Below are 18,307 nucleotides of genomic sequence, written 5' to 3' on the forward strand. Positions count from 1 at the left end.
TGATAATGATAATGATAATTTTAATAACAATCTTAATAGTAATGGTAATCATAGAGGTTATGTTAGTTTAGTAGTAGTGAGAATGATAACGGTTTATAATCTTCGACAATATGAACCAATCGTTACAATTCTTTAAAAACTTTCAAAATAGACTTCTTCTGCGTCCATCGCACTTTCACACATGTTCAAATTTCCTTAACACACTTCCACTCGTCGCAATTTCTGGTCGCCAGTGAGCACTTTTGGGACCATCTTCGCGCACACCTTGCGCATGTTCAAGTGCTCCGTCGCAATGTCATGAACCACAGATTTCATAACAACGCTTTGAGTTTAAAACTTTACGCACACGTGTCACATTGTCGGTGTTTGTCGAAGTCGCAAGTCTTCATCAGCGACCTCTTCCCGGCCCTCCAAAAAGGCCTGGTGCCACCGAAAAACACCACTTATTGCTAAAGCAACATCTGGGTAAGCCAGCTTGATCATATCAAATGTCTCTGTCGCAGATTTACCGAGTTCCAAATAGTATTTAATCACGTACCTCTGCTCTGACGAATTTTCGGCTTGCACCATACACAGATACGTCGCGCGAAAATGTTTGTTCAGATTCTCCAGATGTTCGGAGACAACTGACCAGACACTCGTTCGTTAGCTAGGAACGCACTCGACCGAATCCAGTCGATGCGTTTCGGTTCCGAAGTACGTTCGCGGCGAAAGAAATTCAGCTCTATTACTTTACGAACAAACCCTGTATCTTGTTAAGCACTGCGATCGTTGGAACTATTTTCCAATTAAAAACAAATATTTCAACATTGCTTCAACCGAATACATATGTAGATAGACTTTACTGTAAAAAGAAATATATAAGTGTACATATGTGCGCATATTATTTCACTTATGTATGTATGTATATGAACACGTCTACTTAAAGTTTATTTATTCATTGGCGTATTGTATTGCATAAACAGGTAAAAGTTTTCAAAGTCTATGTTATTCGTGTCAACTCTTAAATCTCACCTGCCACTTGGCAGCCCCGAAGGGATTTATTGTGCTCGCACCGACGCTCACCATTTACTTGCGCCCGCCGACAAAAGGTCGCCTTTAAAACTTTCTATGTCTTTTTATGTGGCATTTATAAGCATATTTATGCTGGTGTGCCTTTGTATGTGTGTATGTGTGTGGTGGGTCACACATGTGTGTTGTTGTTGCGTGTGGCATCTTGCGCGCGGCCCACAGCGCCTTTAGGCATTTTCAACTTGCGTGCTTTCGCACTCAAATGAACCAGCTCGGCCGACGCCGCATCACACACACACAAACGCACTTGCCGTAAGATTCCGTTCGTCTTTTAAGAAAAGTGAGCTTTGGGCTATATTCTGTCATAAGTAAGTTTATTCGAGTTCAGGTGACGAAGGATTTGCACATTCTCGATGCGAGTGTGACAGATTGTGCATTGTGGAATGTGAAAAGAATATTTCTCCGGTAATTCGTTGCGAGTGATGCTTGCCACTTGCGTAATATGCTGATGAAGTGTACGGTGTTTAAATAAGGAAGTATCAGGCCGCTAGTGATGAAACTGGAAGGCATTTTTTATTTTTACTTTAAGATTTTAAACGTAAAAATATCGAGAGAGTTCTTCTCTCCATCATCGAGTATTTTATTGGTAAACTTTAATATAAGTAAAATATTTATTTATTTATTTTCAAAATATTTCTTAGCTCAAACCAAATATTTATAGCTAAATTTCTCTTTTGCTTATCTACTTAAATCAAATTAGATCTATAAATCTATATCTATATCTGTTTTTACTTTATATCTATATCTATACTGCTATTATAAAGGCAAAAGTTTGTGAGTGCGTATGTTTGTTACTTCTTCACGCCAAAGCAGCTGGAGTGATTTTCATAAACTTCGGTACGAAGTTAACTGTTATTCCAGATTTATATAAAGGCTACAATTTACTGCGAGAAAATATCTCAATCCTATGGGAAAATTGATGCAAATTAATTCGCGGACAACATATGGTGAACATTATACACAAAATTTTTAGTTAAAGCATGATTTTTAAAATTACGCCCTATACTTACATACGTACGCTCTTCGACCAATATTGAACAGTACAGTAGAAATGTTTACATTTCAACATAAACCTGCAGGCGTGCAATCGACTGTCGTGAAGTCGGGGCCACGCGGAGTGTCGGGGTGCATATCACAACGTTGACCCGAACGGACAGACGACGTCGTCAGACACTTGCGATTTATAATTTGTTGTGTTCAATTTATATATGTACATACATATGTAGTAGATATAAATATGACTAGGCCATTTTCACCGTAAGACAGGAGAGTAACGTCACAGCGCTGGCTACTGCGTCCTCCGGAATAGCCGCAACCATGACAAGTGGGGGCAGAAACGAACAATTTGCAAGATCAGTATTAGTCACGGTGCTCTATTGTAATGGTGGAAATTGTTCGTGTGGGACGAATAAATAATGTCGTACAAGTGTGCGATTAAAGCACTGGATTGCAGCTTGCAAGACATTCGTGACAATCGAATCTTGACGCATGCCTCAAAGCATTGCCTTTGAGGACTTAGGTAGAGCGGTTACAACTGATTACAAAAATGAGCAACAAGCTCTTCAATGCTCAAGAGTCTGGACTCTTCACACAAACGCTTCTCGAGATCGGCGAGAGACGCATGCCGACGTATACTAACGGCCAAATAAGCCTATTCAGCAATGTTTTTAGCCCGGAAGATAACCATATTAAAGAGGTTTTTCCGAGTTTACAAAAGAACTGGCTAACGATGAGTGGTTGCGAAAGAGCTATCATGACACCCAAAAACGAAAAATAAATAAAAGAATATTAGAACAAGTTCCAGGTGGGTTGAGGCCTTACAACTCAATAGTCATGGTGATAACAACTGACGTTGCAACTATATACTCCAGAGAATTTTTAAATTCCCTCGATCTGTCAGGACTACCCTGAACTGTCTGACTGAACCGTAATCTGGACGCGCCCAGACGGTGCAACGGTACTAAGTAACGGTTCAAGCCACCTTTCTTACCAGAAGTGCCAAAGGAGAGGCGGTATTAATACCCAGAATTACTACTTTGCGAAGCTCTACTTTAAATGATCACACGTCTGTATTTATGATCGTGCCTGTGCAATTATAAGATCTATTGCTCGTATGTTATATCCGCATCGTTGAATATCTCTGGACTTAGATATTCTGTGTTCTACGAAATTGTTAGGCCAATAAAGTTTTGTATATTAAATTTGTACTCCAGTATGCTCAATCATATCTCTTGGGTCCCAAATTAATTAAAAAATATCTTTATCATTTAAAGTGTGATTTATAAATTTAAATTTATTTTTCTCATTTTGTACATATGTATTTGGAAAACAAACTTTAGAAAACACTCGTTATAAGTAATTAAAAAGGAAATATGCTAAATGAACTGCTAGAAAAAGAAGAAATTAGTAATCTTATATAATAACGCTAACACCAGTGAGTAAACAATGAAGAGCGTCGTGTAATGCAGCACTTTTAGCCTGAAAGAGACGGGGGAAAAGAAAAAAATCAATAACAATTTAATATTCAAAATATCATATATCAAAAGCAGAAACAAAAAAAAGATTTGTATTTATTTCTGTATTTATTTAGCCACCTATAAATAACACAATTCTCCCCAATTTCTCAAAACAATTAATATCAGTATACAAATTAGAACCGAGAACGTGGTCGATACATAATAATTTTCCAGAGACTATTTGAAGTAGAATCATATAAAAATTTGTTATCATGATAAACATATGGGAAAATATATCATTATCGGTGGAATATATCGATAAATTATTGTACAAAACTATATATCCCAAGACGGCCTATTATCTCTACGCGGTAAGTAAGAGGTGAATGATAATACCATTGAAGGAATTTATATTAGCAACCGCTTAGAAATAAGTAGATTGCCCTTTATATCTCAGTATTTGGCAAATTTGGTGCAATATGGCACATAACTACTGTAAAGTTTATACCTAAGTTTATACATACTCAGAAAATTGTGTGTTATTTACAGTGACTCAAAAAAAAAAAACAAAAACACGGGTCGGAACACTCAGAAATCCTTACTCATTTTGACATCACACAGGATCACTTAGATCATGGAGTCGACAAACCTAACTCTGGCGGCTCCTTCTCTACCCATATACCGGCGAGGGAGTTGTGGGTGGGAAGAAGCCGTTGGAGAAGAGGGGCAGTGCTCTTCTTCACGGATGGATCAAAGCTTGGCGGGAAAGTAGGTGGAGGGGTCTACTGTGAGGAGCTCTCTGTCTATTGCACTTTCAAACTTCCTGACTATTGCAAACTTCCAGGCCGAGGTTGCAGTCATTAAGTTGGCAGTAGATTTATTGCTCCGGAGTGCAGCCTCCTTCAGAGAATGACCGGATTGATCAAAAAGTGCCTAACCTCGCTATCAAAAGCATAGAGTATCTTTGTAATAAGGCTGATAGTATTGGTGCCAGACCACAGCGGAATCGCAGGAAATTGTAAAGCTGAAGAGCTAGCAAGAAAGACACCCTAAAACCGCTATCGGAAGATTGGGAGTGGATCAATGCTCCCGTGCAAATTTGTATTGGCTACTAAGCGTTTTGCTAATTTATAGTTCTTCTTGTTTTTGGCTCACAAAGAGCTACATATAGTAGTCTACGTCTAACCTAACAGTAACTAAAAATATTCATAAAGGCCAAAAAAAGTAAATAAATCGCGAACATTTTAGCGCGAATATTTTTTACAACTTTCGACGTGGATTATTACAGCAACAGTGTATCGTCGAACTGAACTCAATTTTCGGCGATAGAGCTCGATCAAGCATCAGTATTTATCGATAGTATGGTGAATCCAATCCAAATTTCGTAAAGGTCGTCCGAAATCAGTTGATGTTCCGGAAACCATTGATGCTGTGTGCAAACTGATATTGCACGATCGTCATGTGGCCAATCGTGAGATTGAGACAACCGTGGGCATTAGTGGGAACAGCATACATTCAATATTGCACTAACATTTGATTGTTGAAAAATTTGTTTCACGTCTGATCCCACACAATTTATCGATCGCACGAAAAGGTTCTCGACGATTGATCGAAAGAAATGTTAATGAAATACGACGTCTATCGCAACATGATAGATTATGAATCCTAGATTTATGCTAATAAACCCGAAAGTAATCAGCAATAGACTGTATGGGTGTTTCAAATTGTGCCGAATCCAAGCTAATAGTTGCCTGTTTTTTTTTGGAAAAACTGGACATGTCGCACCGATACTACAACAACAAATAGAACAACGCATAACAGTAAAATTTGAGTGGAGCAAATGGCTTTTTTGCCAGTTGTCTTTCGAGAAATCAGGAGAACCAACCACTGAGGATGGATTACTCAACTGAGCACTCAAACATCGATTTGATAAGTTATCCACTGTGTAGTCTCGACTTAGCACCGAATGGCTTCTTTTTATTCCCGTGCGAAAAAAATAAACTAAAAATTTTCGACACCTGAAGAAGCGGTTGATGCATTCTGAACATGTGTTTTGAAGATACCTTAATCAGAGTGGCGAAATTGCTTCGACAATTCTTTCAAACGCATGTTAAAGTACTCGTATATGGATCTTAATGGCGAATATTTTGAGAAAACCCTAAAGCGATTTTCTATGATTATTATTTGTCGTTATTCCCTAATCCCGAAATATAAAAGGCAATCTAGGTATTGAGACTTTCTCAATGAACTGATATACAAATTGTTTGACTCAGTTCAAGAATGGAGCCAAACCTAATTACTAGAGATATTTAATTTCATAATGAAAGCAATTCAGGTTAAGGATATCATGAAAAATTATCGATTGCTAATAATAATATATCGATTGTGAAATTTATTGTGAAAGAAATCGATCAAATTTTCGCTGTTATATTCTCTTTCACTCCCATACTTCAAATCTTACTGGACAACTTTCCCAATCCGTTTTGTATTTATTACGCCCTTCCCCACTTTTCCAGTATCGTTTCCTACAGCGCACTTAAAACTTACCGCGCATGACGTTTTATCGATTCCGGCACACTTCTAGGATCATCCTTCACCACATATAAACGTAACCCCACCAAACTGACTCGAAATAGTTCCTTCCAATCAAGATGACGCATATCGAAACCGAACATTTGCTTATCGGCACCTTCCAGTTTCGCTGATAAGGCACGAACGTTATCGTTATCGAATTTGAAATCATTAGAACTGAAGTATTCCATCACAGAGCAGAATTTGTGTATTTTACGGTAGATTTTTAACATTCTGAAATGATATCAAAAGTTACCGATTTATCAGTTATTGTTATGATTAACTTTAATTAAATATATATAACCAACCGTGGCTTCTTTCCAACGACAACCATTGATAAATCCATAAACATCGCTGGCACTGTGTGATACAAGAAGGATAAGATCACAAATTGCCAGCGCCAGGGTACGATTGTGAAGCGTGGATACCAAATCGATTTGCGCATCGGTATATTGCAGCCATATTCGAAACCATATTCCATATACTCCTTCCAGGTCACCATATTGTCGGCATCTGGCACATAGTTGTAGATGGGCGGTGTGTCGTAACTGTGAGAAAAGGTAAACAATGATTCTCGATAAATTTTTAGAATTCTTCTCCTCACTGTCACTTACGTATTGCGCGCAATATCCCAGGCGCTAGCTAATAGCGCATTCACCGATAAGTCCACTGGCACTATGTTAGCTTTGTTGTCCACCTTCCCGCTGAAGACACGCAACACACCGGAGCCGATGCCGACGATTATGCCACACGGCCCATACATGTTATCGATCCAACCGGAAATTGGTTCCTTGTAGGTGGTGATAACTGTAGCGGAGAGAAAATTTAAATAGATGAGAAGTTAAGATTGATAGTTGGGAAAGCGTAAAGATCGCAGGTAAATTCATATTGTCCTCGAAAGATTACAGCTTGAAGAATACTACAGAACCGAGCTTTCAGACGAACTTTTCAACTCCAAAATTTGCCCATGATCTCAGCCATAAATTAAATTTGTTTACTTAATATGTCTTTAGTTTCGAATTTTCGTAGAGAACAGCACTTTGTACTGGTTTTATAGAAGACCAGAGCAATAAAAGAGGCTTCATATCGAGAAAATGTATTTCCTTCTACAGAGTTAAACTTTAGCCGATTGAATCTTCAATCGCTTCCAAATAGCAGGTCAGTTTTAACTGAAAGATAAAAGATCCCATTCCTTACTGAACTAAAACTAGAGCTCCTTCTTACTGAGTGAGCGTCAACAATGTAAACGGAAACATCTAGCTCCTCCTCTTTAATACTACTTTGGTCGTTCTACGCAACCGATGCATTGCTTTGGCTTACTAGTGGTCTCTAGAATAAAGAAATTAATCCACTTTTCCTGAACCATAACGAAATGACACAAAATATTATTCGAACTATGGTTGGGTATCAAGAACTTTTTATTTTTTTTATGATCTTAAAATCCCTTTCTAATGACCTGAATACCCAGTTTCAGCAAGAACTTTTAAACTACAGGAGACTTTAGTAAAACCGAATATATATATAGAAAATGCAATACTTAACCCGAGTCTCAAGCTGAGTGAAGTTAAGTTCCATTCGATCTATCCGACCTTTTTTTATTTGCTTCAGCAAGCACACACTTCATTCAAAGTTATGATCGACAGACAGCCAAGCAGCAATCAAAGCAGTAACCTCAATTCGAATCATGGGCATAAGTGTCTTGAGAGCAGGGCACCAGTGGAGAATGTCGCCACAAACAAGCGACTTCACTTATACTGGGTATCAAGTCAAAAAGGCACCGATGGCATTGAGATAGTGGACAGGATTGCCAAGAGTGTGTACGGCTGTCATCCGATTATCTTTAAGACAAGCCGGACAAGGGCATAGTAAGAAAAGTTAAAATCCGATGAAACGATCTAACGGAATGGTGGCGGAACACGAGTCCCGAGACGACTATGGGAAATGTCAAGAGCAAGGCTTGGGAAACAATTTAACATCTCTAGTGTACTTATCCCGTACTAACAAATGCAACTCTTAAAACATTTCTGATCGTCACGGCATAAGATAATGGAAGAAGTATCGATAGTGAGGCCGTAGAACCTTTTGAATTACGCCTCAAGTGCTGATCTCCTGAAGGATGACTACTTCTTATGAACTACGTAACGGCACTCCACCTGACATCGCTTGGGGCCAAAACTGAACTATGTGTGGCTTACGAGCATACCAGAATAACCTAACTTAACTTATGGTCTTTGGAAGCCGATACATATTTATTTACCATTATAGCAGATCACTTGGGCTGATTTTTCACCAATTTGTGGTACCTAACTCAATCGACGCAAATTATGCTCGGTTGCGGTTGAAATTGTTGACTTATTTCAAAGAAGACCGTTTTATAGAATCAGAACAAATTCCATGATTTCCTTGAAAAATTACCCTCTTAATTGTGATGCTATATTCTGGTTTTCCTCTTTAATATCACAACTAATTTGCTAGCGGTTTTAAGCTTCGATGAAATGAAAACGCTTATTTCTAGTTAACGAAAGTTTAAGACGTTAGAGCTTCAGTGCAATGGTGACAGAGCTTCTTCTCAAATGTAAAATATTGCTACCTTTTAGAAGACTTTGGAAAGAGGTTTTGGAACTTGTTCAGCTGATTAGTGTTTGCCCATCTGTCGGCTGATATACGTACCATTTTCGGCTGACACTAAAGGAAAGAAGAAAAGCGTAAAGAATTTCTATCTTCCGTTACTAATTGACATGCTTTTGGAATCAGTTTGGACTATATGTCTAATTCATCAGATTTGTAGATATCTATGTATTTTTTAAGCTGAGAAACCTTTTATGCTGATACTGAGAAAAGAAGATAAACTGCAATTTATATAGTTTGAGGTTTTCGAACTAATTCTATGTATATGTATCGGTCGACCTGTCTCACTGGCTGGAGTTACAGACCCCTCTACATTTTCTGCTGGTTCTTGGGGAAATAGTAAGGGATTTACGGCATTAGGCATGAGGTTTTTGAACCAACTTTGTAGTTTATAGCAGTATTTTAAGAACAGTTGAACAAAAGAAGTAAAGGTGTTCCTGAATTCCAACCATCTTTCATTATGATTCTGTTTTCAATCTGCGGTCTTATGTTTGACTGTCTGTGGATTTGATTTATACATCATTTTTATCCTTTAAGCCGAAAAACGCTTCTTCTTTTGCTGATATTAAGAGAAAAGTGAGAAATTCCATGAGTTCCAAATATCTTATATAAGGTTTACTGACCAGTTCTGTAATCTAGTCTTGAACCATCTCTCATTCGATAGATTTGCCGTTAGCCGAACCAACTGAGTTCAGGTCGATGTCCTGCAAGAACTTAGAGATGAAAAATTCTTTCCAAAAAAACAACTTGATGCCGCCTGTCAAACATGTTAACAATAATCCATCTGTAATTAACATTCTAGGTCAAAAAATTAAAACTTCTTAGTGAAATTTGTTAGTTCATTGACGGCACAAAGTCCCACTCACTTCGCCAAAGCCAACCGCAGTTGAACCAGCAAATATCGCTTGCGAAATAGATTGTTTTGGCATGACTTGCTGCCGACTCATGTCATTCACAAATCCTTTAGTAAAATCGTTCGGCGTTATTACATTGAATTGGCCGATTTGACATAGTACAAGGATTACCACTTGTAGTATTACTGTTTGTCAACTGAGATGCCGGAATTGCCTGAAATTGGAGTGTGTGGCACCTGAGCAAACGACTTTTTGCAATTTGTACCTGATATCAAACGCTTATGACAGTGCTGGCTGCTAGATTTTGTTTCAAGCAACAACAACAATGAAAATGACAGAAACAACAGCAAGAGGAAATATAACAACAACAACAACCAGAAATAGAACAACAACAACAACAACAGCCACAAATACAACATCAACAAGAAGAAGAAATAGAACAACAACAACAACAACAACAGAAACAAGTGGAGCTACAACAACCACAGCATATATCCAGATTTCTAAGCACAGCACACAGAAGCAATTTCCTAGCTTTGCTGTCATTGCCTCTTTATTGCTGTTGTTGTTCTCTATAGCAATCGCTGTTGTTGTTGTTGTTGTCGGAGAAATCACAATTTCATTAAATAAATCTTACCAATGCCTGGCCGAAATATCGTCACTGGCAATTTCTCCGCATAGTTTTGCACAATATCCTCCGCCAGGACCTTGGTGTATGTGTACGTGTTCGGATATCCTTTGATTATGGTCGCTGTCAGCTCGTTGAGTGTATGCTCATCGAGACACTCGCCCAGCTTGCAGGCATTCTCACCGGTAATGGCGCTGTGATAGAAACGCTCCTGTATATAGCGATGATTGCAATGGGCGAAGGCGGTCGAGACGTGTACGAAGGCCTGTGTGAAAGAGAGAGGGAGGGAAGAGAAAGCAAAAAAAAAACGTAAATGAAATGAAAGTGAGATACTTGCGACAACAAAGCGGTAAATAGAAACATAAATTGCTTGACGCACACAAACACACACATGCGTAGACAGAAGTGTATATTGATACATACACAAACATAGACAGTTGTCAGCTGGCAGGTGTATATTCATAGGTGTGTATGTGTGTTTGCAGCGGGCAAATTGAAATCGCTTCCTAATAACAAAGCCACACGCACACATCTACAAACACAAACACAGTGGACACTTTCGAGTTTGTGAACAAAATTACCGAACCACCAACATTTTACACAAACTTTCAGCTGAATGCCTCTGCATCGCTAAGCATGAATATACGTGCGAGTGTGTTTATGTGTGTGCGTGCATGTGTCCCTTTAGCCGAGTATCGTTCGGCGATTACGCTGCGAGCTTACCTTCAAGTGGACAATCTCCTTGGCCAGCTGCAATATCTCCTTGGTGCCGTTCACATTTATGGCAATGGCCATTTTCAATTTCTCATCGAAACGCACCGTCGCCGCCCCATGAATGACAATGTTTACATTCTCCTTGATTAGCTCACGTTCGGTTTGCGTGATGCCCAACGCGGGCAGCGAGCAATCACCGCTGATGATGGTGATTTTCTGTCGATACTTGGGATTGCATTTTTTCAATTTCTCAAACACCTGCACGGCAAGCACGTCATGAAAAGTGTGGCAAAAGAAACGAAACCGATGAAAAACAATAACAAATAGAACAACAACAAATACTAATAATAATCAATGCTGGGAAATATTGAAAGAAAGTAAAAAACGGTAAAGGTAGAAATATGGCCTAATAAAAGGAAAAAAGGTTGCCTTAATGCAAGCAAATGAAGTGTTTAGGTTGCGCTTAGGGCTATAACGCGATATAACTGTATAGATATATGTGTGGGTAACACTTACAGGATCATTGAACAGATCGTCGATGCGTGAGTAGACGTCTTTGCCCTTCTTGGTGCGTATGAGCAGATAGATTTGAGCCACTTCGGTGATGCGCAGCAATTTTTCGATTATGACTGAAAAGAAATGAACAGCAACAACAAAAAGGTGTTAGATAACGAAATGGTGCAAAATAAAGCTGACGGAAATGTGTGAAGCTAATATTTATTAGTGGTTTCTCTACCAAAAATCATAAAGATCAAACGGCGCATAAAAATTCCAAAGTTACTGCGGTTTGGGTTTAATAATTTTATGCTAAACTGGTTTTCCAGACAGCAAACTATTCGCTATTAGTACTGGATACCTTTTAGTATCAATTCACCAAACAAAAGTGCGAGCCGAAGACACTCATGTGCTGAAAATGCGTATATTTGTTATGAGAGACAGCTAATGTGGTGTGTGTCTTAGCTAAAGTTTCGCTAAAGTTAACATGTGAAACACTGAGCACACTCTTTCAGCAATGACTGACTCTCAAATAATAATTGTTCGAGTAATAATATACTACTGTGATCAAAAAGTAAGGAGAAATTGTTTAAAAAGTATACATTCTTTATTCAATCCTCCAAATTAAGTTCATCTCCGTCAAAGTAATCTTCTTTCGATTAAACACAATTTTATCAACAATTTTTTAGTGCTCTAAGTAGTCGGAATAGTCTTTTTCCGGTGTAGACTTCATGGCATCCGCCTATTCGGTTTTTATATTCTCAATAGTGTCAAAACGTTTTCAAGTGTCCGCACACGAAATTTGATGCCTGTACTTCCTCAACGAAAGCAACGTCGTAAAAATCCGATTTTGGTTGTTTAGAAAAACACTATAACACAGAGATAATTAAACTATTTGACATACAGACACTTTGCAACTGCTAAAGTTCTAGCTAGTATGCCGTCCATTGACATCCACAGAGACAAATTCGCGCGATTGGACCAGCTAGCAGAGCCGTCTGTAGGCGTAAAAAAAGAGGAGAGAACCAAAAGCAACAACCACAGGATAGTAGACCCATCGACTAATACCGGACATCCTTTCGTGGACAAATTTACAATATGATGACCCAGAATTCCATCTGTTCCGATGCGATCACGATCTTAGTCCGTACGACATGTACAGAGTGCATAGAATGTCCTCGTTTTTCCAATGTAAAGGAAAAGTTAAAAACTTCATTTAGCGGTAGTTTTACGGTGAAAATTTTTACAAGACTCATGTGGTAAATGGAGAGCTGTCAGCGAAGCGTCAGCTCTAATTATGACAAAACCAGATATACAGTATATTAAGCGTCAGTCAGTCCGTAAGATAGATGAGACTTAAAGTCTTTCGCTCTCCCATGAAGTAATAATTAATCCGGCGGTTCCATGGATGAGATATGAGGTGGGAGTAGGTTAGGTTTTGCGGATTATAGTTTATTTCAGCAGAGCTACTGCGGTGCTGCTCTTAAGTCTGAACCGAGACGCACTCTTTATTAATCCGGGCATATTACATATGTTATTACCGCCAAGTCATATGACTGGTTTTAATATAGATATATGTAACTAGAGAAAGAAATAGTAGGACTTTTTAATTTAAATTTCGCGCGAAAACCCATTCATCAAAATCAAATCATTCGCGGAATCAAATTTCTGCTGCCGAAACGTTCAGCATGTTGGCAGAGACCTGCGGTCATAATTATCTGTCGTGAGCAAGTGTTTTTGATTGGTACAAATTATTCAAAGAGGATCGGGACCGCGTTGACGACGAACCACGTGTAGGACGGCAATCAATATCAACTGATGTTTAACACATCAATAATAAAAAAAATTGGTGTTTGAGAGTCGACGATTAACAGTCAGAGAACTTACTGACTTCTTTGCAATGTCTGAAGGATCAGTGAAAACCATTTTGAAAGATCATTTGGGCATAAGAAAAGTGAAAGCACGATTTGTTCCAAAATCACTCAATTTTTTTCGAAAAACGTTGTCGCGTTAACCTATGTGAAACAATGCTTTTCAACTACCACGATGTCATAGAACGTATTATTACTGGCGGCGAGTCTTGGATCCATGCTTACGACCCGGAAACAGATAATCAATTTGCCAAATATCAAAAATCAAGGTTATGCTGAGAGTTTTCTTCGATTATCGAAGTGTGTGTAATCCGAATACCTTCCGACCGACCAAACTGTCAACAGGAAATACTATTTGAGTGTTATGCGTCGTTTGCGTGAAGCTATTCGGAAAAGAGGCCGGAATTATGGATCGACAACTCTTGGTTTTTACACCACGATGATGCACCGCCGCATACAGCATTAATTGTTCGTGAATTTTTCGCAAAAATTTCAACCAATATCGTGCTGAAACCACCGTATTTGCCTGAATTAGCTCCAAGTGATTTTTGGCTCCCAAGTCACCCTGAAGGACTTCAAATAACATATCTGTAGGCATGGTTTTAAACCATCCAAACATCTTCTCTTTAGTGGAATGATTCGCTTGATAACCTTTTGAAATTGCAGAACTTCTAAGGATCTAGCTGAATTTGAGTTAGGACAAGAGCTTTTGTCACCAGAGTTGTTGTAATTATATCGGCAGAAAACATTCTCCAAATAATAATAAAGGTAATCGCTCCAAGTTGGCAGTTCTTAGCCGGAACATATCGGTTTCGTAGTTGCAACTGTCGGGATAATGGAGTTTCGGCTACGAGGTCTGACCGAAGACTTAATTCTGATACTACGGGGAGCAGAAGCCCTGGAGGTTCACTACAAACTGCTAATGCGGACTGGCCCCAAATGCGGTAAAAATTGACACTTCACGTCAGCTGTATGTGGAGTTGCTTGCAACCGGGGTCGGTCTCAAAGTACAGCAGAGGTTTTAGATAGGCCTCGAATCCTACAAAGGTGGTTAGTGTGTCCATTCCACATTTCCAATTGGGACTGAAATGTCCAGCATTTTCAGGGCGCAGATCAACGCAGGTACCCACGTAAAACACACCGAACGTTGTCAGGAGAATGATATTCTATTAAAAATCCTTGGCGATTGCGATACCATGAATCCAATTCGTGAAAATATAGAACATAATAGCTACCTCTATGAAAAACCACACGAGATGAGCGCCTATTTGCATTACCATGTCTTCAAACCTTGCTTTACGGTGCAGTAGTATGGTGGACAGGCGTACGGAAATTCATCTATCGGAAGCCAATAGAAAGAGTTCAGAGGCTCGTTGCGCTATATATAACGGGTGCTCTAAGAACGACTCCAACGGCGGGCTACTGATTGTAAGAGAATTTATATACAGAACCTTCGGGCATAGCTCGGTGGGTAATGGCGGTTGGGCAAACACCGACTACAGTACCCCACTGATGGCTCCAAAATGGACGATGGAATTGGTGCAATGGTGGAAAATGTAATCAACATTGAGAAACTCATGCATTGTCTATACGACAGAAGCATGGTGAAGAAAATCAAAAGCCGTTGGAACAAGCTACCTAGTTGCAAAACTGCGAAGGTCATGTGAAAAACGGTAGATCGGAATTACACAAAATTCTATAAGCATCTGGGAACACTACAGTATGACATACTGGCTTATTGAGCCATCAGATTCAGCTAACCTAACCTAAGTTAACCACAACTTAACTGACAGATGAAAAATCGGCCCTTACACATTCAACATTCCTTTGACAGACCTCCTTGATGGTGCACTTGATGGGCTCAATTAAGCAAGGATTTATATTACCGAGCAGAAAATTGCTACAGACAGTTATTTATTGACGTTGATGCAGACAGTTACGATTTTGAATTATAGTTGGAGGTTACTCTATATAACAATTACTAGAAGAAAAAGGATTTGCTGACTTTCTAAATATGCTTCAACTTGAAGTGTTTTTAGAAATTGGAAAATTATATTCTTTATTTATGTTTTATATACCTGTGCCCAAAAAATAAGGTGACATTGTATTTATTTTGAAAATTCTTTATTTGCACTTATGCCAACGGATTTTCCAATCTTCGAAACACTGGTTGTAGTCACTTTCCACTTGAAGCTGCTCGGCTTGAATCTCCTCTATCGTAAAAAAACGGTGTTCCCGGAGCGGTCTTTTGAGCTTGGTGAACAGCCAGAAGTCGCATGGCGCTAGATCAGGTGAATACGGTGGTTGCGGAACGATATGGGTTGAGTTTTTGGCGAAATTATCACGAATTACGAGAGCAGTATGGGATGGGGCATTATCGTGGTGTAAAAACCAAGAATTGTCTTTCCACAATTCCGGCCTTTTTAGGCGGATAGCGTTACGCAAACGACGCATAACGTTCAAATAATATTCTTTGTTGACTGTTTGACCGGTTGGAAGGAATGCATAATGCACAACACCACGATAATCGAAGAAAACAGTCAACATGACCTTGATTTCTAAGCGACTTTGGCGCGATTTTTTTGGTCTCGGCTCTCTTTTGGCACGATATTCGCTCGATTGATCGGTTGTTTCGGGGTCGTAAGCATAGATCCAAGTCTCATCGCCAGTTATAATGCATTTCATGACACCCTGGTAGTCGGAAAGCATCGTTTCGCACACTTCAACGCGACGCCTTTTTTCCAAAAAATTCAATGTTTTCGGTACCAGTCGAGATTTGACGCGCTTGAGGCCAAAAACATCCTTAAAATTGTATTGGCTGAACCTTTCGATATGCCAACTTCATCAGCAAGGTCTCTAATTGTTAATCGACGGTTTTTCAACACCAAATCTTTGATTTGTTGAACGTGAGCTTCGTCGGTTGAGGTTGATGGTCGCCCTGGACGCTCTTCGTCTTCTTCACGGCCGGCTTGGAACTCACTATAAGAAGTAAACATTTTTTTAGACATTCAATTTCATCACCAAATCTGGAACAACGTATCCGCAGCAGAAAATTGATTCCGTAAACAAAATTTAATGCAAATTCTTTCCTCAAAAATTTCGACAGAAAAAAACGAAAAACTCATGTTTAAGCAGCTCACAAAACGAACGTATCTCCAACACTAATGAATATTTTGGCATGAAATTTGACATAAATGTCTGACAGTACTAGGAACCTAAAAAAAAAATAATTTTTCCTTAGACGCGGGCAAGTTTAAATTCAAATGTCTTATATATATTATTTATATTATCTCCGAAGTCTCGGGAGCCGAGCGGAATAGGAATGAATTGCTTTAAGACTTTAAAATTTCTTCTGCTAGAAAATACAATACTTACTTTTGCCAAAGAAACCGGTGCCACCGGTGAGAAATACGCCCTTATCCTTGTAAAATTTCTGTATTGGCGACTCATCTGCAAGAGAGAAAAACAAAATCCAGAGCATAAATATGTATAATAAACGAAGTATTTTGTGCAGTCAGCATTTAATATTAAAGAATAAATTGGTTGACAAGCGAAAATAAATTCATGCTTCTGTCGGCGCTCACACACACACACATGCACACACCGTTATATTTGATAGTCATATGTTACATTCTGGTGTAGATGACTGCGACAAAAAATGCGCAGCAACTTAATGACACTTTCGAGGTACTCGTAAAATTATGCAAGTGCCTAGCTATCGCCATGTCAGCCGTCAGCCGTCAGCCGTCACCCGCCATCCACCATCCACCCTCCGTCAGTGATTCATTATGAATGCGCATTTTGGACGACGCAAATAAGTAATCAAATGGCAAAAGCGCTGAGCTGTGCTTGAATTTTACTCGAATGCGTCCATTGCGTCTGCGCGTAATTACATGACACGATGATGCATACGCACACACACAAACATACGTGGTTAGGAAACGACTTCAATATAAGTAGTCTAGTGGATCCCTTAGAGCAGTCTTCGACTAGTTGCATGTAATCCAGTTTCTAATTGTCCTGAAACTAGTACAAAAATGGATGACAACGCGAAAGTCCCCAAAAAGCACTACGAAAACTAGAACGGACTCAGGGCTCTGGAATGTGGTTATTATTCTTGGCCAAGCCATCAACCAGCTCTTGAGCGAATCTCTTGCCTTTATCACCTAGAGAAGTCCCGTTCCAAAGCAAGAAATCGGAAACCTTGCAATAATTCGAACTGCAAGTGAACTGAAGTATTTTCTTAAAATATTGAAGAAATTGAGAATAAGATCTGGTAATGAGATAGGCTTACTACATTATCTACCGGTTATCTTGTATAAGCAGATCAGCAAGACCAGCATAGACCAGTTTTGGTCCCTTGCGATACCAGGTGGAGTTCGGTTCTTAGGTCCAAGAGAAGTAGTCATCCTTTAGGATGCCTGCGCTTGACGTGAATTCAGACTCTGCAGCCTCACAATCGATACCTCTTCCAGTGTGTCATACTGTGGGGACCCCAGATGCTTACGTGTAGTCTTGCCAACACGGGACAAGTGCAAAAAAGATGATTCATTGTTACCCTGGTGCGCCGCTCTAAACATTTCATGCAGTCTACTCGATGTGTCAGCACGATTCTGCGGGCGTGTGCCAATGTGAATTTTGTATTGGCTTTTTGCCATCGTAAAACTAATACACAGCCGAATCGCTACTATTAAGGTAGCGATATACTACTTATATATACTGCACCAAAATGTAGCTTTCTTCAGAGAGGTGTGTATTTACTCCGACAGCAGAGCGGATAAAATGGCTGGCTGGAACTCGTAGCTTGGACAAAAAATTGGCGCTGTGCCAACTTACGGGTCCATTTCTTGAGATGAATTGTTCTCAAAACTAATAAAATCTTGTTGAAACCACATGAGCAGAACATCATTAGTAGTAGCTTCCAGCATCCTCCATATTAAACCTGTATGGGTGTTCGATCACAAAGGAAACTGAAAAGCCGATAAGCTTTGTTGGAGAACCGATTGGAGTCGAGTCGAT

General features: G+C 39.3%; 1 protein-coding gene across 3 annotated transcripts in view; it reads right to left on the bottom strand.

The window, feature by feature from the left end:
- Nucleotides 1-3,337: 3,337 nt before the first annotated feature.
- Nucleotides 3,338-18,307, bottom strand: part of LOC126751094 (fatty acyl-CoA reductase wat) — a 144,092-nt gene continuing 129,122 nt past the window's right edge. For all 3 annotated transcript variants that reach the window (XM_050461047.1, XM_050461046.1, XM_050461048.1), the window contains 8 exons: nucleotides 16,664-16,738; nucleotides 11,439-11,551; nucleotides 10,932-11,180; nucleotides 10,218-10,473; nucleotides 6,713-6,905; nucleotides 6,407-6,646; nucleotides 6,075-6,332; nucleotides 3,338-3,549 (listed from right to left, as the gene is read on the bottom strand). In XM_050461047.1, coding sequence (XP_050317004.1) covers nucleotides 3,459-3,549; nucleotides 6,075-6,332; nucleotides 6,407-6,646; nucleotides 6,713-6,905; nucleotides 10,218-10,473; nucleotides 10,932-11,180; nucleotides 11,439-11,551; nucleotides 16,664-16,738 — 1,475 coding nt within the window. In that variant the 3' untranslated portion in view covers nucleotides 3,338-3,458. The remainder of the gene's footprint in view (nucleotides 3,550-6,074; nucleotides 6,333-6,406; nucleotides 6,647-6,712; nucleotides 6,906-10,217; nucleotides 10,474-10,931; nucleotides 11,181-11,438; nucleotides 11,552-16,663; nucleotides 16,739-18,307) is intronic.

This window comes from Bactrocera neohumeralis, chromosome 2, assembly GCF_024586455.1.
Source record: "Bactrocera neohumeralis isolate Rockhampton chromosome 2, APGP_CSIRO_Bneo_wtdbg2-racon-allhic-juicebox.fasta_v2, whole genome shotgun sequence".
NCBI classification, from domain to species: domain Eukaryota; kingdom Metazoa; phylum Arthropoda; class Insecta; order Diptera; family Tephritidae; genus Bactrocera; species Bactrocera neohumeralis.